The sequence below is a fragment of the Passer domesticus genome, chromosome 15 (assembly GCF_036417665.1).
Source record: "Passer domesticus isolate bPasDom1 chromosome 15, bPasDom1.hap1, whole genome shotgun sequence".
Taxonomy (NCBI): Eukaryota; Metazoa; Chordata; class Aves; order Passeriformes; family Passeridae; genus Passer; species Passer domesticus.
Window position 1 is genome coordinate 15114798 of NC_087488.1, and position 25864 is coordinate 15140661.

The 25864-nt window shown below is 51.4% G+C and overlaps 2 protein-coding genes across 2 annotated transcripts; one reads left to right on the forward strand and one right to left on the reverse strand.

Annotated features, from left to right (window-relative positions):
• The first annotated feature begins 1449 nt into the window (after positions 1-1449).
• Positions 1450-13405, forward strand: SSTR5 (somatostatin receptor 5). The gene is made up of 2 exons (XM_064390269.1): positions 1450-1767; positions 8425-13405. The coding sequence occupies exon 2, from the start codon at positions 8491-8493 to the stop codon at positions 9601-9603; it is 1113 nt and encodes a 370-aa protein (XP_064246339.1). The 5' UTR covers positions 1450-1767; positions 8425-8490; the 3' UTR covers positions 9604-13405.
• Positions 13406-17872: 4467 nt separating this feature from the next.
• C1QTNF8 (C1q and TNF related 8) lies at positions 17873-25645 on the reverse strand. The gene is made up of 3 exons (XM_064390092.1): positions 24763-25645; positions 20395-20627; positions 17873-19707 (listed from the first exon to the last, which is right to left on the reverse strand). Exons 2-3 carry the CDS (start codon positions 20609-20611, stop codon positions 19160-19162), a joined length of 765 nt encoding a protein of 254 aa, XP_064246162.1. The 5' UTR covers positions 20612-20627; positions 24763-25645; the 3' UTR covers positions 17873-19159.
• Between the last annotated feature and the right edge of the window lie 219 nt (positions 25646-25864).

Below are 25864 nucleotides of genomic sequence, written 5' to 3' on the forward strand. Positions count from 1 at the left end.
GCAGGTGATCCGAAGCTCCTCTGCTTGCCTGTTTATCATGCCAAATTCTATTTTTATCAGATGACTCTTCCCATTGTCATGGCGAGAGCAGGCTGGAGTCTCGCTCGCATTTAGCAACCCATGCCCATAAATACATCAGCAGATTGAATTCCAGCCTGACATGCCAGCAGCAGCTCTGCCTCGCTTTTTTTCCCCCGTGTTCACACGTCTGACTCAAGCACCCGGCTCTAATTGAAAAGCCTCAGCAGAGGATTAAGATCAGATCCATTATTATGAGCGCGATGCTCTGTGCATGCTGATGAGGAGGGGCTGAGCTCGGGGCTGCTCTGAGCCCCCCAGGCTGCCCAGAAAGTGGGGAGAAAACACTCGAGGTGATGCTGGGAGTGAGGTTTGAATATGTGGCAGCACAGGGAGGGTGCGGGGAGGAGGGGGGAGAGCTCTGCCTCACTTTTATCGCACTTGTTGCATCGCAAAATACTCAAAATCCCAAATACTTCAGCCCCTCCCTGCCCAGCAGCACCCCGGGGAGTTTAGGGGGGGTGAACCCAACACCGGGCTCCCCTCGCTGCTGGATTTTCAGCCCCCATCTTCCCTCCAGGAGCGATTTTAGGGCCTGACTCGGAGCCAGCTGGAGGAAAACCTCCCCACATGGGATCCCGCTCTCCTGGGAGAGGCACGATGTGTCCTTGGCACTCGGGCTGTGCTTCTGCCCAGGGACAGGGCGAGAAACCAGAGCCCTGCAGGTGACAGAGCCCCCCAAATGCTGTCCCCAAACGCTGTCCCCAAACACTGTCCCCAAATGCTGTCCCCAAACGCAGCCCGGGCTCGGCTGCCCCCTTGGGGGGTCGGGAGGGGCTCGCTCCCAGCCTGCGGGAGGCTTTGGAGGAATTATCGGGGCTGGACAGGAGATGGAGCCGGGGGAAATGCGGCTCTTCCCAATCCGGCTCAGCCCGGGATGGGGAACGGGGAACGGGGACAGGGATGGGGGACAGGGATGGGGGGACAGGGATGGGGGGACAGGGATGGGGGGACAGGGATGGGGGACAGGGACAGGGATGGGGAAAGGGGGAAGGGGATGGGGGACAGGGATGGAGGAATAGGAATGGGGATGGAGGGACAGGGATGGGGATGGAGGAACAGGAATGGGGGGACAGGGATGGGGAAAGAGGAATGGGGATAGGGAACGGGGATGGGGACGGGGATGGGGGACAGGGATGGGGATGGAGAATGGGGATGGAGGGACAGGGATGGGGGAAGAGGAATGGGGATGGGGAACAGGGAAGGGGATGGGGAACGGGGATGGGGGATTGGGGACAGGGATGGGAAGGGGGAACAGAGACGGGGGACCAGGGATGAGGACAGGAGCACAGGGATGGGGGAGTGGGGACACAGGCATGGGGAGGTGGCACAGACATGGGAAAGGGGACAGACAGGAAGAGGTGGCAAACACACTCGCAAACACACACACACACACCCGCAGGTGGCACACACACACACACACACACACGGGGTTGGCACACACACACACACTCGCGGGGGCACCGGCGGGCACAGCCTCCCTGCCCAGCGCTCCCGCTGCCCGCAGCAGCCGCCCCCAGCTCCATCCAGCCCGAGCTGCCGAGCAGGGGGCGGCCCCGGGGCTGCGGCACCCCCGGCCCCTCCGGGCCCCGTGGCTCCTCCCGGGGGAGCGGCCAGCGCGGGGAGCGCTCCCGGCGCGGCTGCGGGAGCGGCCGGCTCTGCTCCGGGAAAGCAGCCCTGGAGCCGCAGGTGAGCACGGCCGGGATGCGGGAGCGGCCAGCCGGGATGCGGGAGCGGCAGCGATGGCTGCGGGGAGCACGGGCACGGGGCAGGGGGGGACCCGCGGGGCGCACCCCGCTTTGGGGGCTCGATGGGAGCCACCGGTGCCGCTCGCGGAGACACAGAATTTGCCTTTCTGAGGGGGGGGTTGGTGCTGGAGTGACTCCATCCTGGCTGGGGGATGGCGAGGGGACGCTCTGGGCAGGGGGGTGACCCCTCCTGGTCACCTGGTCACCCTCCCGTCCTGGTGGGGATGCTGGAGAGGGACCCTCTGGGCAGTGGGGTGACAATCCTGGCTGGAGGATGAAAGGGGGGGGACTCTGTGGGCACTGGGGTGACAATCCCGGCCGGGAGGATGACAAGAGGGGACCCTCCGAGCAGTGAGGTGACAATCCCGGCCGGGAGGATGACAAGAGGGGACCCTCTGGGCAGTGGGGTGACAATCCTGTCTGGGGGTGCCCGGGAGGGTCCCCGGCCGTGGGGAATGCCGCGTTTGAAGCCGGAGCAGCCTGAGCGCGGCTCTGGAGCTGAAGGGACGCGAAGGCACCAGCGGGCACAGCCCGGGGCCGCTGTCACCCGCGGGTGTGACAGAGCCCTGGGGTGACACACGGCAGGGAGAGCAGGGGGGGCAGCTGCTCCAGGGGGACAGCGAGCAGATGTCAAGGTCACGGTGACATCGGGGGGGTCGGGCCAAGGTGACATCGGGGGCCGGGCTGGGAGCAGCTCCGGCTGACCCTGGGCTGGCTCCCTGCAGCTCCCAGCCCCCGAGCCCAGAGCAGGGAAAGAAGAGCCGGGCTCAGAGAGAGCCGGGCTCAGGAAGAGCCGAGTTCAAGCGGTTTGGGCTCAAGCAGAGAGTTTTTGTAGCGCTGGGGAGGAGGAGGAGACCCCTGGGTGAGCCCCACAGCTGCTCCCGGGGTGCTGGGATGAGTCTGGGGGTCATTGAGGGACCCCCAGCTCCTGGGGACAGCCCGCAGGGCTCGGTGCTGCAGTGGAGCTGTATCCAAGGCAGATGGATCCCAAAGACTCCCCAGATCCTGGAATCAGGAGCTGCTGCTCCTGAGCTCCTTCCACCGCGGGGCCCGGGGCTGTTCCTGCTCTCCCTCAGCCTGGAATTAACGCTCCTGCACATCCTGGAACATCCCTGAAACCTCCGCGTGTCCCTGGACTGCAGAGGGGAAGGGAGGAACAGAAACCTTTGGGAAAACCCCCGGGGTTTGGGAGGTGCTGGAGCTGGGGCCGGTTTGGGAGCTGCACCCCAGCCCCGCTGCCCGGTGGGGGAGCAGAGATGGAGCTGCACACCTTGCTCTGCCTGGAGCAAACCCAGCCTTAAATCTGGGGCCAAACCCAGTTTAAATCCAGGAGCAAACCCAGTTTAAATCTGGGAGCAAACCCATCTTAAATCAGGAAGCAAACCTAGTTTAAACCCAGGAGCAAACCCAGTTTAAATCTGGGAGCAAACCCATCTTAAATCTGGGAGCAAACCTGCCTTAAATTCAGGAGCAGACCCACCTTAAATTCGGGAGCAAACGCGCCTTAAATTCGGGAGTAAACCCATCTTAAATCAGGAAGCAAACCCAGTTTAAATCCGGGAGCAAACCCAGTTTAATTCTGGAAGGAAACCCAGATGAAATCTGGGACCAAACCAAATTTAAATGTGGGAGAAAACCCAGTTTAAACCTGGGAGCAAACACATCTTAAATCTGGCATCAAACCCAGTTTAAATTCAGGAGCAAATGTATCTTAAATCTGAAAGAAAACCCAGTTTAAATCTGGGAGAAAAACCCAGTTTAAATCTGGGAGCAAACCCATCTTAAATCTGGCATCAAACCCAGTTTAAATTCAGGAGCAAATGTATCTTAAATCTGAAAGAAAACCCAGTTTAAATCTGGGAGAAAAACCCAGTTTAAATCTGGGAGCAAACCCATCTTAAATCTAGAAGCAAACCCACCTTAATCCAAGAGGAAACCTACCTTAAATTCGGCAGCAAACCCATCTTAAATTCGGGACCAAACCCAGTTTAAATCTGGGACCAAACCCAGTTTAAACCTGGGACCAAACCCAGCAGGATTTGCTTTCCACGAGTGTTGGTGAGGCAGGAGCAGCTCAGCCCCAGTGAGTAATCCCTGAGCACGACTTAAACGTGTCTGGGGAGGAAAAAAAGGATTCAGCAAAGATTTGGGTTTATGAGTTGTTTCATGAGTTGTTTGCTCCTAAAAATCGGAGCAGCTTCTCAGGTGCTCTGGGAAACCCTGGGATGAGCTGAGGGATAACCAGATGGTGCCAAATATACATTTAAAAAAGATTTTTTAGGGTTAAAAGTGGGAAGAAGTTGTTGAACTCGGAGTTCAGCCGATTGGTTTAGTCCCAATTCAGAGAGTGGAAGCAGAGGAGCAATTTCAGGTGAGAAAGTTTTGTTTTCAGCAGAGAAAAATCCATAATTTGTTTTTTGGGGGTAACAAATTCCCCTGAGAAGCATCAAAGGCAGATTTGTCCAAGAAGAAAATTCCTTTTTGGGAGAATCTGAACGGATTCCTTAGTTTTTTTTAAACTCCAGGTGGTGGGAAAGGGACACCAAAGGTGTCTCTGCTGCATTGTACAGAACATTTTCATCCCTCAGAGCTGAGGCAGCTCTCGGGGTGATGCTGCATTTATTTCCCTGCTGCTCCCACCCAGTTTCCCGGGATTTCTGAGTTACCCCAGAGGTGCTCTGCCAGGCCTGTCCTGCCTGCTCCATCCCCAAACCCAGGAACGAGCCCCCACGGCTCTCTGGGGAGCAGCAGGTGATGGACACTGAGCCCCAAGCCATGGAAATGATGAAAAGATGAAAATCCCAGGGATTTATTGCAGCCAGCTCCACGGGATGGGAGCTCTGCTGCCGGGAGACAATTCCTGGAGAGTTCTCCGGGTGCTTTTCCTCCCAAGACAGTTCGAAAAGCCTGGATTCCCACTGGCTGTGTTATCCCTAATTATCCTGCTGCTGGAAGCAGCAATCTGCCCTGCTGGTGCTGTAATTCCATTCCCAGCAATTATCGTGGATGGGAGAGTGATGATTCCAGAGGCAAACAGGCAGCAGGATCCAATCCAGCTTGGAAAATCAGGTTTAATTCCTGCAATTCCTGCCTGAGCCCTGCCCCACTCTCATGCAATGTTCTCCATGGAGTTATTTTTGCTTTCCTGCTGTGACCAGAGCCCAGGGAAAACTTCAGCCTTGATCTGTCTGAGCATTTTTAATTTTAAATTAAAAATTTTAATTCCATTTTAAACGTTTGTTTTTCCTTAGGTCGAGACGATTTTTCACTCGCTGTTCTGTTAATTCTTGGCTTTTTTTTCACCCAGGTTTATTTAGGAGTTTTCACAAATGTGAAATTCTAGCACCATAACACCTCTGCTATTTATTCCCTGAAGTTTTTTGGGAAGCAGGCACAGAGATATATTCAGCTGCTGTGGATGCTGATTTTTTTTCCTGGATGGTGCTCTGTTAAAACTTGGAATTCTGTCAGTGATTATTCCAGGTCTGCATTCCCAGCTCCTCAATTTTAAGCAGAAAACCCAAAATTTATGAACAATCCCAGGGTGGGGGCTCGGAAATCAAAGAGAAGAAAAGCTGGATGAGAGGAAATCCCCTGGAGGCGTGTTTGTTATTAATCCCTTAATTAAGAACAACAAACAAGGCTATGAGGGATCAATCAGCGCCTCTTAATTACCTTTAATCATCGTCTTTAATCAGCCTTGGTGGAGGTTCAGGGTCGTGGTGACAAAAGGAGCTGAGGCCAAATCGCGCTGGTGAGGGACAAATTGTCACCTGGATAAAATTCCCTGTGCTCCTCCAAGGCAGCCAGGAAAACATGGATTTGCAGCTGGTCGGGTTTTTTTTTTTCCAGGAAAAATCCCAGAATTCTGGTGGCTGCAGGGCAAAGGCTGAGGGAGGCAATTGTGGGATGGGGATCTGGGTTTGGATTGGAGATCTGGGGGAATTTGGGACATCAAATCCTGGGAATGGGGAATGTCCAGGTGGAGTAAATTCCTTCCTGGTGCTGAAAACAGTAGGGAAGAGTTGGGAGGAATTGCAGCAGAGCCTTAGGAAATGGGTTTTCCCTCAGGAAATGCACTGGGGCATCCCTGGAATTGTCCACATCCAGGCTGGAGCCATCTGGGATATTGGGAGGCCCTTCTGACCCAAAGCGTTCCAGGGTTCTGGGATTCCCTTCCCAATCCTCTCAGTATGACAGGGAATGTTGTACAGTTCATCCCACGGAACAAAAATCCCAAGGGAAAGGTGAATATTCCCACAAACCCACGGGAAGAGCCCCAAAACGCTGAGGAGACAAAGTGTCCCTGGCTCCAGGAAAAGTCTGGCTGCTGAGGGAACCTGGAAGTTCCTCTCTGTTGGAAAATCCAAAAAATAAATCAAAAAATCCACAAAACAATCCAAAAATCCCACACCTCTCCATGGAAAACACACCCAAGTCCTTCATGAAAAACCCCTGGAATGCCAATGGATGGCTGCGAGAGCCCGAGACCCTCTGCAAACAGGGATTTGGGGCTGGAGGATTTCTCCAGGGGGAGAAGAAATGGGAATTATCCAAAGAAAAAAGGTCCTCTTTCCAAGGCCTGAGCACCAAAGGTGGTGGAAGGACCAGGACAGAAGTCATTGTGTAATTCCTCCAGTCCCGAATCCAAGGATGTGGAAAAGGGACTTTGGAAAATGTGTCCTTTTTTGTTTTTTAGAGGATGAGCCACACTTGACTGCCCCTCCTGACCTTCCCTGCTGAGCTCCAGCACTGTTTCTTTCCCTGCCTTCCAATTTTTCCCAGGCTCAGGTGGAAATTTGGGTTTTTTGGGCCCAGCCTGGATGTGCCGAGCTTGTCTGGGAAGAACATTCCCAATCCCAAGGATGCAGCTCCATGGATATGAGTTTATAAAACCTTCCTGCCCCATCCCACATATTTTTCCTGCCTGTCCTTCCCTTCAGTGATCCCAGTGGGGTCACAGCAGGAAAATGGGAATTTCCAAACCCCTCCCAGCTGAGAATGAGGGGTCCCAGCTTCAGCTTCTCCCAGAATTCCCCCATAAATAACCTGAGGTTTTCTACAGCTCAGGAATTCAAAACAGGTTGGAGATCAGGATTTAAAATTCCACTTTTTCAGCCAGAACTGGACTTTTGCTGTGCTGTTTTACCCAGGCCCTGACCCACTCCTGTTTAATTTATGAGCAGCTCGGCTGACCTCTGCCTGCAGCGGGATGTTGGGAACGGCAGGGATGCTCCCAACGCCTAAACCCCAAACATCCCAGCAGCACATCCAGCTCCTGCTGCCCCATCCCCACCCCCCCGGAGCTCCAGCAGCTCCCTCAGCTCTCCCTGCACCCCCGATTTCCCCGGTGCATCTCCACCCAGCCACGTGAGACACCTACTCCCCATCTGCACATTCCCAAAGCAGCTCGGCACATTTGTGATTCCTCCCGGGAGCTGCAGGGGCTCCTCCTCTCCCCCAGGTTTTCTCACCCCAGGAGAAAGCCCAGCCGCTGATGGAGGTGGTTTCGGATTGCTCCTGGAGACAAGGAGTTTTTGCAGGGCTGTGGGCTGGCTGTTTGTGATTCCAGATCCAAACCCCCGGATTATTGTGGGATCGTCAGGTGATGGCAGCAAAAATTGCTGGGCGTTTTCTTCCACCTTCACCAGGATTTGCTGTGGGATTTGGTGCTTTAAATCTCCATTTTTTTATATGATGTTCCCAAGTTTCTCCACCTGATAAACTGAACCCCACTCTGACAAAAAGGTGGAAAAATATTCCTGGGAATCAAGCTCGCCACAGGAAAGGGGTGTTGGAAATTCTCCACCTTTTTCAGAATGGCTGGAAAAATTTATTCCAGCTTCAAATCTACTCAGCTGTCCTGGAGCTGCCCACTGCAGCTTGGATTTCCTGCAAGAAAAGGGAATTTTTGGGATAAAAAGCAGTTCAGGGTGAGAGGAGAGGATGTGGGAACACAAATATTAATTGTGAGAGATGGAAAAAGGAGTTTATTCCTTCCCTTCTCTGTGCACACGCCCTGACCTGGTGGGGAAGATCTCAGACATGATCCTTTCTGTCTTGGAGCTCAGGGATTTTTTTCCAAGGGTTTTCCATTGTTATGGAAAGTTTTACTTCCTCCCCTGATCCCAGTTCCAGCCCCATCACCTTCCTCTATCCCAGGTTGCTCCAAGCCCCATCCAACCAAGCCTTGGACAGTTCCTGGGATGGGGCAGCCACAGCTTCTCTGGGAATTCTGTTCCAGAGCCTCTCCACCCTCACAGGGAAAAATCCGTCACAGCTTCACCCAGCCCTGGATCCTGTGAAAAGGAAACAGAACCTGGGATCTGCTGGGATGAGCACTGGGATGAGCATGGGGATTCTCCCATTGTGCAATTCCTTTGTTGGGAATTGATCTCATCCCACACCCTGTCTCAGTAATCCAACCCCAAATCCTGAATAGAAGAGAAAATGGAAGTGATTGTAAAAGTCCACTTTGTAAAAGTCCTGTCTCTCTTTTCCTTGAATTTTAATTTTTTTTTTAATTTTTGAATTTCTGATGTTTTGAGTTTTTGAATTTTTGAAATTTGACTTTTCCAATTTTGAATTTTCCTTCCAGGAACAAGATGCCCGTGAAGTTTAATCTCTCCTAAGAGGAAAAACCACGGAGAGAAAACAAAACCCCATGGATCCCCTGTACTTTTCCAGCACGTTCAGCATGGAAGCCGCTCCCGGCGAGGCGAACTCCTCCCTGCTGCCCAACGCGACGGAGAACGGGACGCTGGCGGAGCCGCCGCCGTTCCAGTACATCCACAAGGTGCTCATTCCCATCTGCTACCTGCTGGTGTGCGCCGTGGGGCTGAGCGGCAACGCCCTGGTCATCTACGTGGTGCTGCGCCACGCCAAGATGAAAACGGTCACCAACATCTACATCCTCAACCTGGCCGTGGCCGACGTGCTCTTCATGCTGGGCCTGCCCTTCCTGGCCACCCAAAACGCCATCTCCTACTGGCCCTTCGGCTCCTTCCTCTGCCGGCTGGTGATGACCGTGGACGGCATCAACCAGTTCACCAGCATCTTCTGCCTGACGGTGATGAGCATGGACCGCTACCTGGCCGTGGTGCACCCCATCAAATCCACCAAGTGGAGACGCCCCAGGGTGGCCAAGCTCATCAGTGCCACCGTTTGGACCTTCTCCTTCTTGGTGGTGCTGCCCGTGATCATCTTCTCGGACGTGCAGGAGGACTTCCAGACGTGCAACATGAACTGGCCGGAGCCGGTCAACGTCTGGTCGGCGGCGTTCATCATCTACACCTCGGTGCTGGGCTTCTTCGGCCCGTTGCTGGTCATCTGCCTGTGCTACCTGCTGATCGTGGTCAAGGTGAAGTCCTCGGGGATCCGCGTGGGCTCCACGCGGCGCCGCAGGTCGGAGCGGAAGGTCACCAGGATGGTGGTGATCATCGTGGTGGTCTTCGTGTTCTGCTGGCTGCCCTTCTACACCATGAACATCGTCAACCTGATCCTCATCCTGCCCGCCGACCCCGTCCTGGAGGGGCTCTACTTCTTCATGGTGGTGCTGTCCTACGCCAACAGCTGCGCCAACCCCATCCTCTACGGCTTCCTCTCCGACAACTTCAAGCAGAGCTTCCAGAAGGTTCTCTGCCTCCGGAAGGGCGACGGAGCGGAGGACGGAGACCCCGTGGAGCACAGGCAGGAGAACAGCAGCCGCCTGCAGGAGTCCATGCTGACGCAGAGGAACGCGGAGTTCAACGGGCACATGCAGACCAGCAAGGTCTGAGGGCACGGCCCGGCACTGCAGAGTCCCTGGAGGACTTGGGGACTTCAACTGGAGCAGGGCCTGACACTGCAGAGTCCCTGGAGGACTTGGGGACTTCAACTGGAGCAGGGCCTGGCACTGCAGAGTCCCTGGAGGACTTGGGGACTTCAAGGAGAGCATGGCACTGCAGAGTCCCTGCAGGACTTGGGGACTTCAAGGAGAGCTCAGTTCATGCAAAAGGAAAATGTGGAGCCCCAGAAGCTCCCAGCAATGTACACAGAGGGCTCTTCCCTGCTTTTCCCAGCTGGAAGTGCCAAGCTCTCGTGGTGTCCTGATGGATTTGATGTCTGGGACCACTTTGGGTCCTCCAGGGAATGATTTTCAGGCTTCATACCCCTTTAGTGATGCAAATCAACACTAAGCCAGTTCAATTCCCTTGTTAAGCTTGGTTTAAGGCTGCTTTGCACTGCTGGGATCAGCTCTGAGCAGCAAACAGCTCAGCTGGGATCTTTGGGAATTCTTCAAGGGGATTTCTGAAAGGAAAATGAGATTTCTTCAGAGTTTCATGCAAAAAAGGCACCAGCACTGCTCTGGAATGGGTTCTGATGTGCTGCGTGCTGCCTTTGCTTTGTTTTCCTGCCATGAACCCATCCCAGGGAGCCAGAACAGCCAGGAACCCTTCAAACACAGCCAGAAAGGATAAAAAAACAAGATTAGGAAAACATTGTGGAAAGGAATCAGTGTAGCCATGACATTTCCACCTTCCCACCCCATGAAATGTGCTGTGACCCCGTTGTGATGTCAGTGCTGATGGCCGTGGGCTCCTGGGCAGATTTTGTGTCCATTCCTTGGTTCTGAGTGTAAGTCTGGACTCAAAGCTGTATTTTCAGAAATTAAACCCAGCTCAATCCTGCTGACTGGTGCAGTTTCCAGGGGGTGTTTGTCAATCCTGGAGGTTTTTCCCAACTTTAATGATTCCATCATTCCATTTATTCTGTTGGATGTGACACTCAGAGGATGCACCCAGAGCCTGGCTGGAACCATGAGTAATTTACTCCCAGGTTTCTCCCACTAGCAGGCAGTGCCCACATTCCAAATCCCAGCACAGCCAGGTTTAGCTGATTAATTAATAAAATTAACTTTTCCTGTTGGTTTGGTGTGAGCTGGGCTGTGATTCCCTCAGTTTTCCACCTGAAATGATCCCTCCTGGAAGCTCTGGAGTGGGAAATGACTGGAAAGCTCAAGGTTGGGGCAGGAAAATCTGCTTTGGAAAGAAAAAAGATTTTAATAAATTCAGATTTCTGGGAAGGAGCTAAACCCTGTTTTGAGCAGAGCAAAGAGCATTTGTCCCTTCCTTCCATGGAGTTTGATCAAATCCTTGGAATTAACCAAGGGAAGTTTTGTCTGGGGGGAAAAGAGGTGGATAAACCTGGGCCTTGTTTTCCACCCGCCCCAGGCTGATCCCACATCTTTTCCCACCCCCGGATCAGGACTGGGGATCCCAATTCCCAGAAAACAGAAATTCCAGCCAGCCCATCCAGCATTCCCGTTGGTAATGCTGAAATCCATCATATTTAAGGAGCAAATTTAGGAAAGCTTTCAATGCCCCAGTTCCCAGGAAAATTCCAACCAGCAGCTCCCTGGGGAATTCAGTGCCATGGGAATGCTGCTTTGCAGGAGTTTATTTTTTTCCTGACCCAAGGAATTTTTTTTCTGGGAGCAGCTCCTGCAGATCATCTCTCCAGTGCCACTCAGCCTTTGCTCCACGGGATTCCCTCCCCATCCCAAAAAATCTTTCCCCAGACCTGCTCGGTGCCTTAGGAAGCTCTGCTGGCTTTTCCCTGAACCCCAAACGCCGATCCTGGGCTTCTCCTGGCAGCTTGGCAGTGGAATTTTGAGGAGCCAGCTGAGCTGCCAACCTCCCTGCACACATTCCATCAAAACATGTCATCCTTCCACAAAGACTGACAAACTCCCTGGAAAATCTGTCCTCCCAGCCAGCCCTCCCCAGGAGGCTCCAGACAGCACCGACACTCCCCAGATCCCTTTTTTCTCCACACATTCCAGCCCCAATCCCTCAGCCCCAGCGATTGAGTGACATTTTTAATACCTCGACAGACAATCCTTCCAAATTCCAGCTTATTCAGCTTTTCCTTTGATTCATCCAAGGATTCCAAATGTTGGCTCTGCTCTGCTGGAAAAAAAACAACAAACCCACCCACGGGAAGATCATGGAAAATTTGCCTGGTGCCTACCTGACCTTCAGGAGGTGGAAAAAATCATTTGGATAAAATAAAAATGAAATAAAATAATAAATAAAAAATAAACTGGGATTTCTGTTTCAGGTTCCAGCTATGAATATTCAATGAGATCCATGCAATAAAGGGAATTCCAGCTGCTGGATACCAAAGGATGGGAAGGAAGGGTGTGTGGAAAAATCCACCAAGCAACCTTTGGGATACAGGAGCAGCTTCCTTCAGGGATTCACTTTTTATTCCATGAAAAATGGGTTTAATTGAGGGGGGAAATCATGGATTCAGTTTGGACAAGTGGCATTAGGAGACAGCAATTCCAAAGGGCAGATTCCAGGTGGGCATCCCAGAGGGTTTGGGATTCATGGGAACTTCCTGGGTTTCAGCAGGGTAACCATGGAATCCTCTGGCTTTGGGATCTCTCCTGGCTGCTCCCTAAGGGAGGAAAAATCCAGGAAAGTGCCTGAAGTGTGGAATTTATCCTTGGATTTAAGTGTGGAATTTATCCTGGGATTTGTCAGTGGCTTGACGTTGGAGTAAGAGCAGGGCACACATGGAATTTTTGCACCTTCCCTCTGTTAAACTCCCAGCTCTCTGTTCCCTGAGGTTCCAGGGCTGGGATTATCCCTGGGATCCAAACATTCCCTGTGCCACAAAGTCCTGGCCCAGCCTTGATCCACCAGCAGCATCCTTAAATCCTACAAATCCCATTTTCCAGTGCCTGTCCCTGCTCCTTGGAACTGCAGCCGAGGCAGGGGCGGCTGATTTCATCCCCGGATTTATTCCCAGGATATTTTCTCCAGCTCCAGCCCCTGGCTCACCTGGGATGCCTCAGCTGCTCACCTCACCCTGCTCCTGGTGTTCCTGGATCCTCCATTCCCACCCTTTTGGGCGTTGTTTGGAGAACTCCATGGAAATCCGGCGCTGTTGCCATGGGATGGGCGGCGCTCCGGGGTTTCTGTGTTCCCTCTCCCTTTCACACTTAATCCTCCCTATCTGCCCATCATTCCCTGGAAAGTCACGGCAGGTGAAGCTGTCCCTGCTGGCTCCCTGCTCCTGAGCCTTTAAGCCCCGGATCCCGTTCCTGACCTCGAGCCAGGAGTCATCCCAAAGGCTGGATGGATCCCACTCCCTCAGCCTGGGATGAACCCGCTGTGCTTTCCCAACGGGAAAAGCAGCAGCCCTTGGAAAAAGTTGGGAATGAACAACCCTGGCCTGTGGGGGTGGGAGATAATGGAGGAATTTCTGTGGGGATTTGGCCCTGGATGCAAACACAGCCCAGGCCTGGAAGTGCAGTGTCCTGGGAATTATCAGGGAAGAGTTTTCCCTTCACCTTCCATGGATCACCTCTGCTGGCTGGATTTGGGGTTTATAATCCCGGTGCATCCCTGTGGGATGGGAGATCCAGGATTGCAGCCTCCCCTGCTCCAGAGGATCCTTATTTCATATTCCAGAGGGAGATTTGGGGCTTTTCCCCTCCCTGCTCCAGAGGTGAATCCCACCACGGTTTTCTCTGGAGAATCTTCTAGAAAAAAAATAAAGAATAAAAACCCCTTCAAGGCCTCAATGAATTTGTGAATTCCTGGCTTTTCCTAGCAAAACAAAGAATCATGGAATGCTCTGGATTGGGGGGGATTTAAAGCTCATCCCATTCCCCAAGAGCAGGAACAATTTCCTCTGTCCCAGGGTGCTCCAAGCTCTGGCTTGGACACTTCCAGGGATGGGGCAGCAATCCTGGACACTATCCCTGCATCCAGGAGGAACAACAGAGCCAGGCAGGACAAATCCCATACACAATTCCTGCACAATTCCTGCTTCCAAGAGCCAGGCAGCACAAATCCCATACATAATTCCCAATTCCAAGAGCCAGGCAGCAAAAATCCCATACACAATTCCCAATTCCAAGAGCCAGACATCACAAATCCCATACACAATTCCTGATTCCAGGAGCCAGGCGGCACGAATCCCATACACAATTCACAATTCCAAGATCCAGGCAGCACAAATCCCATACACAATTCCTGCTTCACCGGAGGAGAAGCGCTGGCTCTGGGAGCCGTGGTGACAGCAGCTCCCCTGGGCAGGGTAATTAATTAATTATGCATTCCCAGAATTAATGAGAGCATCCTGTTTGCATCCCTGTCCCGTTTTTCCACAGATTCCAGCCCCATATGCCGGGTGCCAGACAGGGCTGACGGGCCCCCATCCCACACTTGGAATTCTTTTATTTCCTGACGTGTCTGTGCCTGGCTCCTGACAGGAATCAGAAGCATTTCCATGGAATTAATTCATGGCACTCGATGGTGTTTTGGATTTTTCCAGCACGTTTTCAGGGAGGGAAAAGCAGATCTGTGGATTTCTGACCTGATAAAAACCTGGGAGCTGAGCTGGGCCACACAGACAGAGGCAGGAAATGGGAATGGAGGGTTCTGCATCCCTGGAATCACAGGATCACTGAGGGGGAAAAGATCTCTGGCAGCACTGAGCCCATCCCTGTCCAGGTGTCTTTTCCGTCCTGGAAAAGTTCAGGATTCTGACTTCAAAGGGATGAAAAACCAGAAAATCAGGGAGAAATGATCTGGTGGACGAATTGTTTTGGGTTCTTCCTTGCATGGAAAAAGGGAGACAATTCCAATGTGATCCCCTGGGAATTCACGGGCTCTGTGCTGGGTTTTGGATCAGCAAAACCCCAAATCCAGTGGCAATTCCTCAGTTTCCTGTACGTGGAATTTCAGTCCTGAAATGGCCTTGGGGTGGCTGAGATTGCAGCATTCCAACCTGGAGCCAGCAGAGAGGGATTTGCTTCCAGAACGATCCAGAGAGGAAGCAATTCCTTGGAGAGCTGATTTTAATGTGATTTTCCCTGGAAATAGCATTAGGCTGTCATTCCCAATGTCTGGCAGGAATTGTTGGGTGCCCAAATCTCTGCAGCAGCTTTTGGCTGGAATACAAAATGCAGCTGGGGAGGGAACATCCACAGCTTTGGGAACAGGGAAGCAAACCCCTCCTCATCCAGGGATCCATGGGGTCATCATCTCCCTGTTCTCTCATACCTGAGGGGATGAACCTCTTCCCACATCTCTGCAAGGTCACAAATCCAGAGTTTTCCTCACAGGAAGGCCCTTCCCCATCCAAATCCTAGGGATTTTACTGAAAAACCTGGGAGAGAACAGGAAATCTCCCAAAATTAAGCAAGGAGAAGGTGCTGAGGGTAGACAACACGTGGATTTTCCAGGTGCTGCAACCTGGATCTTGCCAGGAAAAATAAAACTGCTCTGGAAAGTCAGGAGAATGAGGAATCCTCAGGATTTACAGCAACAGAGCAGGGAACCCCAAAATGAATCCCACCTCTCATTCCAGGGAAGGATGGAGATTCCAGCCTGTCCAGATTTGGGAATTGCCATTCCCATCCTGTCCAGATTTGGGAATTGTCATTTCCAGACTGTGCAGGATGTGATATTGCCATTCACAGCCTGTCCAGGTTTAGGAATTGCCATTCCCAGCCTGCAGGGAGGGATTGGGAATTGCCATTCCCAGCGAGTCTAGGTTTGGGAATTGCCATTCCCAGCCTGTTCTGGGTTTAGGAACTGCCATTCCCAGCCTGTTCTGGGTTTAGGAATTGCCATTCCCAGCCTGTTCTGGGTTTAGGAATTGCCATTCCCAGCCTGTCCAAGGTTTAGGAATTGCCATTCCCAGCATGTCCAGGTTTGGGAATTGCCATTCCCAGCCTGTCCACATGTGGGAATTGCCATTCCCGGTCTGTCCAGATTTGGGAATTGCCATTCTCAGCCCATCCAGGTTTGGGAATTGCCATTCCCAGCCTGTCCAGGGAGGGTGTGGAAGGCCAAAGTCTCCATCGGAGCTTTTAGCCAGGATTGCTCCCTGGCTTGGAAGCGCTCTCTGTTTGTTTTCCCACTTTCCCCCTCCCATCTCCTGCATTTTCTCCCAATCCTCGGGGTGGGATAGATCCTTGCTGGAGTCATTAAATCCTATTCCACTCATCCAGAGGCAATCCATTAGCCTGATTTGTTGCCTGGTTTCCTTATCGGCCTCGATGTTATCTCGTTCCTGTCGTAAATCCAAAGTTTCCTCCTGGAGAGGAAGGGAAGAGTTTGCCCAAGGCACCCGTGCCTGTTGTTATTCCTGAGAAAAATCCATCCAGAGGGACAGAACCACACCCAAACAGGCTCTTTGTCCCCAAAACAGGCTGGGAGGAGATGGGAATGAGGGATTGTGGCATTCCTGGGATAGAGGGAGCGGAACAACACAGAGCAGAGGAGGTTTCACTTGGATTTTAGGGATTCCAGCCTGGGAAAGGGATTTTAAAAGGTGGCAGTGAGAAAACCTATGGACATTCAGCTTTTAGAGATTTAATTCCCAAAAAACCTCAGCAGGCTGAGATTCCTGGTGGTTTTTAGGCCATCTGGATCTTGTGGGCACCCTCTGGATTTTGCCCCTGGAACTGATGCAGATTTCAAGATTTCCTTCTTTATTCCCCAAAACAGGCTGGGAGGAGATGGGAATGAGGGATTGTGGCATTCCTGGGATAGAGGGAGCTCAACAAGCAGAGCAGGGGAGGTTGAAGTTGGATTTCAGGGAAATTTCCTTCCCAAAAGAGGTGTCCAAGCCTGGAAAAGTGATTTAAATGTGGGAACATTCAGCTTTGACATATTCCAGTTTTTCCCCAAAAACCTTGGCAGGTTGAGATTCCTGGTGGTTTTTAGGCCATTAGGGATAATTTGGATCCTGTGGATCCCTTTGGGTGCTTGGAAAGGTCGTTGTGCCACTGGAATTGACGTGGATTTAATGATCTCCCTTCTCCTGGCACTGGGATGAGTCATGAGAGCTCCAAAATCCAAATATCCCTCCTGGAGATGAGTTTATTCAGGGATAAAAATGATGGATTTTTTGCTGCTTCCCAGGACAAAGGGATTTCTCTGGAATTCTGTGGATTGAAAACGTTCTGGGTGTGGTTTTTCCAGCCCTGGAAATAATCAGGGAATTTTTAATTGTAATTTTAGTCAGTGCAGCAAACAGGGAATGGGAAAGAGCCAAAATTGTGGGAAAACTGCTGGATCTGTGAGGAATGAGGAATTCCAGAGCAGCTGGGAATGCTCCTGCTCTACTACAGAGCTCCTGCCAGCCTGGGAATTCTTTTTCCAACCTAGGGATGGGATTAGAAATAGGAAAAGGAGGGAAAAAGATGTGGAGCTCTCCAATGTGGCTTTAAAATCATGGAAATTTCCCAGGTTTCCTTTTCAGGATTCAGGTTGAGGGAAGCCAGAGCACACTCGAGGCTTCAAGGCTTGGGATCCATTTTTATCTGGAATTTTCTACTTAAAAAGTCCCTATTTTCAGGAAATTTGGGAGATCTTGAAGATTTGGGATTTATTTATAGGAAAAGGAGTTGGTGACAGCTTCCTTTTGGGAGTTTTTCGGATTACAGAGCTAAAATTGCCTCCAGAGATTTTTCCAGGGGCAGTGTGGTGCTTTTAGCCAGGGAATGCAGAAAAACTTACGAAAAAACTTGTGGAAAAGAGAGAAACAACCCCAGGTACAGAAAGCAAAATCTTTATTTCAGCTACTTTTCCCGAAGCTGGGGAAGGTGAGATCCATGGAAGAGTTTTCCTGGCAAGAATTTCCCTGGATTCTTTGTAGAAAAGGTTTGGGAAGCAAACGAGAGACTGGGAGAAAGGAAAAGAAGGAATGGGATAAAATGATGAGGTTTTGCTGCATGCACCATGGTTCTATGCATCATTTTTTAGGAAAAAAAACCCAAATCCCTAAAAATCCCTCCTTGAAGAAAAGCTCATTTTTCTTTCCAGTTTTTCCTCCACTTTCCATAAATGATGGTGCCATAAGATGGTGATTTCTGAGAAAAACACCCCCAAATCCCTGAAAATCACTTCTTGAAGAAAAACTCACTTTTCTTTCCCAATTTTCCTCCATTTCCCAGAAATTATGGTGCTCCAAGTCAGTAATTTCTGAGGAAAAAAACCCCCAAATTCCTAAAAAAAGGCCAAAAAAACCTTCCAAAATTTTTTTCTTTCCAGTTTTTCCTCCATTTTCCAGAAATGATGATGCTCCAGAATGGGAACGTCCAGATGGGAGCACAGCCTGAAATCCCAGCTTGGCAAATCCCAAATTCCCAGCACTTTGTTCAGTTGGGAAGCACATTCCCAGGCAGGCTGGATGTTCTTCTGGGAAGTTTTTCTCTGGAGCTTGTGGTTGTACCAAGCTCTGTTTCCCTGGAAAAGCTTTCCTGAATCCATCTGCTGTTATTGCTCTAATTCCATCATTCTGCTGGAACCATGGAATGTGACACAGAATGGAACCAACCCAGAATTTGGGATTAATTCCTGTGCAAAATATTGATTTTAATGCCAAAATTCTTGCCTGAGAGGAGCCAACATTGTGCTGATGAGGAGGGTGGCTCTAATTAGCCAAGATTTTTGTAGGAATAACAAAATTCCTTAATTAGCACCTGGATAATCACTCTGGTCCTTAAGGATGATTATTTTATCATAATTATATCCTAATTATTGTAATTCCTTATCTAAAGCACAGCAAAGGAGGGAAATTCTGCTGCCAACTTGGCAAATTTTTGGGGATGTTCCTGAGGGGCTACACAGGGAGCTGGGAATCTTCTGGAATTTTTGTGCAGGTGGAACAGTTCCCTCCATCCACAAAGGGGTGGAAAACCACTCTTCAAATATTCCAAATGGGACAGGAGATGCAGAGCAAGGTGGAATTTCTGCTGTCAACTTGGCAAACTCTTCAGGGATGTTCCTGAGGGGCCTGGGAACCTTCTGGAATTTTTGTGCAGGTGGAAGAGCCACCTTTGTCCACACAGGGGTGGAAAGCCACCCTTCCAGGGGTGGCAAATATTCCAAATGGAATGGGAGATGCAGGGAAAGAAGGGAAATTTTTGCTGCCAACTTGGCGACTCTTCAGGGATGTTCCTGAGGGGCTACACAGAGAGCTGGAAAGCTTCTGGAATTCTTGTGCAGTTGGAACAGTTCCCTCCATCCATAAATGAGTGGAAAAACCACCCTTCCAAGGGCTGCAAATATTCCAAATGGAGTGGGACATGCAGAGAAAGAAGGGAAATTTTTGCTGTCAAATGGACAAACTCCAGGGATGCTCCTGAGGGGCCACAAGGGGAGCTGGGAACCTTCTGGAATCCTTGAGCAGCTTGGACCCACACAGGTGTGGAAAAACAACTCTTCCAGGGCTACAACCATTCCAGATGGAATTAGAGACGCACTTCTAGAGGGAAGACACTGCTGGATGGCCCAAAGCTTTTCCCTGGAGCCCAGGAGCTCCTACTCCAGGGCGGGTTTGATCAGGTGCCCGTTGAAGATGATGTACACATCCGACTCCTCGCTGTAAATGGCGTTTTCCCTCTCCCTCTTGAACATCCTGACCCAAACCTCATCCCCTTCCTGCAGATCCAGCATCAGGCTCTGGCTCTGCATGATGCTCCTGTCGCTGGGCTGGGCGTACAGGATGGCCACGGCCTGCTCGTTCCTCATCAGGTGCACGTAGGTCTCCTTGAAATTCCAGGTGTGCACGTTGAGGCTGAAGTAGTAAATCCCAGGGACGTAGCAGAAGAACTTCCCGGTGAACATGTTGAAGTGCTGGTAGAGGTTGACGAATTCCGTGTCGAAGGTGACGTGCTGGAAGTAGTCGGAGCTGTGCAGGGCCTTGCGGCGGCCCACGGAGAAGGCGGCGAAGAGCTGCTTGCAGGAGTGGCCCTGGGGCCCGGGCTGGCCCTTCTGGCCCTTGCGGCCGCTCAGCCCACGGGATCCTCGCTCCCCGGCCTTGCCGGCTGCTCCCGGGAGTCCCCGCTCGCCCATCTCGCCCTTCTCGCCTGCCAGGGGGAGGGAAAAGCGGGGAAACACAAGGATGGGGAGTTCAGGTTCCAGGAATGGCATGGAGACAGGCAGCAGAGGAGCTGCTGGGGCAATGCTTGCCCAGCCTGGGAGTATCGGTCAGATATCAGCACCTTCCCCTTCCTCTGAAGGTTTAACCCAGGAATATCAATTAGATATCAGCACCTTCCCAGTTCCCGGAAGGATTAATCTGGGAATATCAACCAGATATCAGCAGCTTCCCATTCCTCTGAAGGATTAACCCAGGAATATCAATCAGATATCAACAGCTGCCCAATTCCCAGAAGCATTAACTTTGGGCCATGTTTGGGCACCACCATATTTTGGGGACCCCTTGATTTTATTTTGGGCACAACCACATTTTGGGCACCCCTTGACCTTTGCTTGGGCACACTTTTGGACACCCCTTGACCTTGTTTTGGCACTTTGGGGCACATTTGGGCACCCCTTGACCTTATTTTGCACACCTTTGAGCACAACCACATTTTGGGTACGCCTTTACCTCGTTTTGGGCACAACCATATTTTGGGCACCCCTTGACCTGATTTTGAGCACTTTTGGGCACCCCTTCCTTCTGTTCTTGAATTTCAGGCTGAGTTCTGCTGTTGGGAAGCACCAAGGAAGAGCAGCAAGGAGAAGGCCGGGAGCCAGCAACACCCACCCACCTTTGAGGATGGTGATGTCGATGGTGGGCTGGATTTTGGGCACGGAATATTCGGGCTGGGCGCTCATCCTGGCGGACCTTTGGGAGAAGATGGACACGGGCTGCTCCGAGGGCCCGCAGCACCTCACGCACGCCAGGCGCCGCCGGGGCAGCGCCTTCTCCGGCTGGGACGCGCCATTCCCGGCGGAAAGCAGGAGCAGCAGGATCACGGCGCTCATCCTCCCTCGGGAGCAGCTGGGGAGGAGAGGGAACACAAACCATTAACGGGGCGATCCCAATCAGGGCCACCTGGCCAGTGCTTTCCTTGGGGTTAATGGTTAATGGATCCTGGAGTGGCACCGGGAGACTCCGGGTGGGAACGGTGCCCCTCGGAGCGCTGGGAAAGGCGATTCCTGGCTGGCATTACCTGTGACAGATGCTGAGAGACACCGGGTCAACAAAAGGACGGGGGGGGAAAAAATCCCAAGCCAAACAAAACCTGCTGGGAGCAGAAGCTCGGCTGGAAAAGCTCTTGGAACAACCGCTACGGGAAATTGCTAGGGAAAAGAAAAAAGTAATACTCTGTCTGTTTGTTTGGTGCCTCAGTATCCCAAAAAATTCAAAATTAAGGACAAAATATGGAATTTTATTTAAATATAGAGCCGAAACCTGATTTTTTTGGGGACAAAAATCCCAGAAGAAAAACAAAAGCAACAGAAATAAAAAGCATTTCTATCTTTAAATGTTCTCTGGCAGCCTCTTGCTGGTGACTTCTTTCCATGGTTTATCCATTCCCATATTCTCTTCCAGTCGGAATTCCTGTGTGTATTTTCCAGTTTGATTTTTCCATGTGTGGAACAGAAACCCAAAGAGCTGCACTAAAGTGGATTTGCTCGGCACAAACCCTGGGGTTTGGGAATCCTTGGTTAGATTTTTATCTGTCTGATTTTCATCTGATACTGGGAGAAATCCAGGGGAAATAATTGGCTCACATGGGGAAAAAAGAGGAATTTTCTCTGGCTCCTCATTTACCTGTTCCTAAAGAAAATTTGAGCTGATTCTTGGAGAAATCCAGGGAGAAAATTCCTCTTTTTTCTGCATCTGAGGTATTTTTTCCCTGGATTTCTCCCAGATTCAGCTCAATCCTTTCCTAGGAACAGGTCAGTGAAGAGCCAGAGAAAATTCCTCGATTTTCCACATCAAAGGCATTTTTCCTCTGGATTTCTCCCAGAATCAGCTCCAACCCCTCCCTAGGAACAGGTGAAAAGAAGAGGAATTTTCTCTGGCTCCTCACTGACCTGTTCCCAGGGAAGGATTGGAGCTGGAGACTGGCCACTCATTCCCATTCCATGTGTAATTAGTGTCATTGCACTGATTGCAGTGGAGCCTCATCCAGGACAGATTTCTTGGATCGATGCCTCCGTGGATCTTCTCCAAAGTCCAATTAGTGAGATGGACTCGGGCTGACCCTGGGCTGGGAATGGCTCCTCTTCCACCAGCTGGAATTCCTGGAACAGGTCGGGAAGGGGTGGATGGCCTGGATTCCATTGAAAATCCAGGATTCATGGATTTCATGGATTTCATTCCATGGACACCCTGAGGGAGGGAAGGAGGGAAAAATTCCAGCCTTGGAGCTGCTTCCTTGGGAACAAAATGAGCCAGGTGGGGAAAAAAGGAGGAAAAACCTGTCAGAAGTGGGATTGGAGCAGCATTCCTGGGAAATGCTTTCTTCCCATTCTTCCCTGCTGCAAAAGAAGTGTCCGTCACACTATTCCAGCTTCCTGGAAATCCAAGAAATCCTCATTAGCAGGAAAATAATGACTTTGCCTCTGAGAGCAGGGAATGTTCTTTCCTGAAATCCTTTGCATTTGTAGTTGTACCTCATTCCAGTGGCAGCTGGAGGAGGGATCAATCCCCATTTTCCATCAGCATTCATTGCTTGAATTCCATGTTATTAAATCCTTTTTCATTTCCATTAATTTTTAAAGTCATCTTTGAGTTTCCAGCTGGAAATGGAAGCACAGGAAGATTAAATGGGCAGAAAATCCTAAAAACCTGCCCAGGATGGACTTGATGGTCTCGGAGAACTTTTCCATCCTCAGGAATTCCAGGACTCCCTGAACCACTCTCTGAATTCCTGCTGATGTTTTCCTTCCTGGGGTTATTCCCAGGGCTTCCCTTGGAACAGAAATCCATAATAATCCTTGTTTTAAATTCATGGACAACACCAGGCACTGCCCCTTTTAATTTAGGACAAACCTCGATTAAAACCCCACAGTTAAACCCAAAACCTTGATGGAAAACTCACGGCTGTGCCAGCCCCGAAGCTCATCACCATTCCAGAAATATGGAAAACATTCCAGTTGTGCCTTTTTACCTTTTATCTTCTGTCCAGCCTGAAGCTCCTCAGGGCTCTGGGTCTCCTTGGAAGGGGAGCAGCAGGAAACGAGGCATCCTCAGGACTGGGATTGTCCGACACTGCGCTTCCTCTTGGAAAGGATTTCCCCGGGATTTGTTTTATTTTCTCCCCCAGGAGGATCTCAAATTTCTTAGTGGGCAGCTCCCTGTGGAAAAGCCCAGAACACGGGAGGATTTTGTGCGTTTTCCAAGGAAAATGCTGCTGGATTTTGGTGCCGAGCTCCGGCAGCTCCTGTGGGATAAAATATCCCGGAGATCCTGCAGGAGCTGAGCTGTGGCAGAAGTGATTTGAGAACTCCCAGGCAGGAATATTTGCATCCCAAAAAGGAAGTGGGTTAGGAATTCCCACTGCCTGTCGTGGTTGGAGGATGAGCGAGGTCCTTGTCCGGGGTGTTTATCCAACCCTGGGATGATGGAGAAGAGAGGCTGGATGTGCTGCTGGAGCTGTGAGAGAGGCAGGAATGGAGGGAAAAATGGATCCAGCCATGGAGAGATCCAGGAGTGCAGCTGCAGCTGGATTTGCAGTGCCTGGGTGAACATTTGTCTGGGATTTTGCAGCTCATTTTGCAATTATCCAGTTTATTTTTAAATTTCTGATGGTTTTTAGCCTGGGCCTGTTTCCAGTGGGGGTGATTCCCTGAATTCCTCCATCCTGGGAGGAACCAGCCCTGAGCAGCAACCACTGGGGTGCTCACCTGCTGGGAATTCACCAGGAATTCACCAGGAATGGGAAGAGACGAGGTTCCCAAGGAAGTATCCCTGCACCAAGGGAGGTTTGGATGGATTTAACACAATTCCGTGGGGGTGCTGCAGGAGGAGAGGCTGTGCCTGGACGGAAACACTCCTGGATTCCTGCAAATTCCCAAGGTTCCATCCTGCCCTAGCAGGAGGAGGTTTGTGATTCCCAAGGGAACAGCTTTTCCCTTTTTCCTCCTCTTTATCCCAGGATTTCACCTTGCCCCAGGAGAGGGAGCAGGAGGAGGTTCCTCATTCCCAAGGGAACACGGACAGGGAGCAGAAGGGGGTTTGTGATTGCCAAGGGAAGAGCTTTTCCCTTTTTCTTTCTCTTTATCCCAGGATTCCACCCTGCACTGGGACAGGGACCAGGAGGATGATCCTGATTCCCAAGGAACACGGACAGGGAGCAGGAGGAGGTTTGTGATTCCAAAGGGAACACGGACAGGGAGCAGGAGGAGGTTTGTGATTCCCAAGGGAACACGGACAGGGAGCGGGAGGAGGTTTGTGATTCCCAAGGGAACACGGACAGGGAGCGGGAGGATGTTCCCGATTCCCAAGGAACAGCTCTTCCCTCTCTCCTTCTCCGTGTCCCTGCCCGCACCTCTGACTCCTGCAGTGTCCTGGAATTGTCCCTGCTCCAGGCTGGGCGGCTCCCTGGCAGAATTCCCGGCTCCCGAGCCAGCCCAGGCGGTGATTCAGCAGGAATTACAGTAAAAGTCATTCCCAGGGCAGCTTCTCCCGCAGGACAAACCCCCCGATGGAAGCGATCCCTCCTTCACCCTTCCCGATGGAGAAGCAGCTTTCCCGGGATTTGCCAATCTTGGAATTCAGAGAGAATTCGGGGTTGTCCCTGCAGAGACTCCCGGGTGGGATTTTCCCCCCAGGATGCGATGCCTGAATCCCGATCCCATCCCGGAGCGAGCAGCGCATTCCAAAGGGCTGGAGAAGCGAATTCCTTGGAAGTTTCCACGCCTGTGGAGACTCCTGGAAGTCTCCTTCCTTCTCCTTCCATCCCCATCCCGCCGGGAGCAGCATCCCGCTGGGAAAAGCTCCAGCTCCATCCTGGGGCGTGCAGGGTGGATAACGGGACAGGGAATTTTAACTGGGACAAATTAAAGCCAGCCCAGCACTCCCAAACCCCCCAAATTCCTGCTTTTCCCAAGGAATCTGCTCAGCAGGGTGGGAATGTTCCCACAGGGGATCCCATCCCTTTGTCCCGATCCCTGTAACTCACCTGGTCCCTCAGAATCCCGGGATTTTCCTTCCCTTGCTGTTCCTCAGCTGCTGCTGCTGCAGCTCTCCAGCCAGGCTGCAGCTTCCGTGCTGGGATCCAAGAGAAACACGGAAAGTCAGGCTGGATCCTTAGGAAACCTTGGCAAAAGGAATTTTTTCCCTGGTTTTCTTTGCTTGCACCAACTTGTGCCGGGCTCCTGAGCCTTTGTCCCGCTCCGGTTTCCTCGGGATTCGCTGCCAGTCTGGAATTCTGCAGGGCCTCTCCCAGGGATGGAAATAAAAAGTGAAAAAAATGGGATTTAAAAAAAAAAAGGATGAAAAAACTCCACCACAGAACCCAAAACCACATCCAGAGTTCCAGCCAAGAGGGAAAGTGCTGGGATCACATGGAAAGAATTTTTCTTTGGGAGTTTTCGGCATCTTTTTAAGTAGGAGAAAGGAAAAAAAGGAAACAACAAAGCCACAATAAAATCTTTGGGATTTGTGCATGAGCTGAAAAAGCAGGAATGGCTTTGAGGTGAAAGAGGGGAGATGCAGATGAGATGTGGGGAAGGAATTCTCCCCTGGGAGGGGCTGGAATGGATTTCCCAGAGCAGCTGGGGCTGCCCCTGGATCCCTGGCAGTGCCCAAGGCCAGGCTGGGCTGGGTTTGGAGCACCCTGGGATGGTGGGAATTATCCCTGCCCATGGAGCTGCATCAGCCTGAAGGCCCCTCCCAACCCAAACCCTTCCAGAATTCCATGATTTTCATGCCCACACTTTCTCACCCTCGGTCCCTTCCTTGGGAAAAACACTTTGGGGATTTATTTAAAGTCACTTTGGGCTGTGAATTTCTTTTTCCCATTCATTTTCCCCATTCCTTTTCCCATTCCTCTTCCTCTTCCTCTTCCTCTTCCTCTTCCTCTTCCTCTTCCTCTTCCTCTTCCTCTTCCTCTTCCTCTTCCTCTTCCTCTTCCTCTTCCTCTTCCTCTTCCTCTTCCTCTTCCTCTTCCTCTTCCTCTTCCTCTTCCTTTCCCTTTCCCTTTCCCTTTCCCTTTCCCATGAATTGCAGCAGGGTGGAAGGTCCGGGTATCCCATGCCAGCTCCAGCATCATTCCTTCAGCA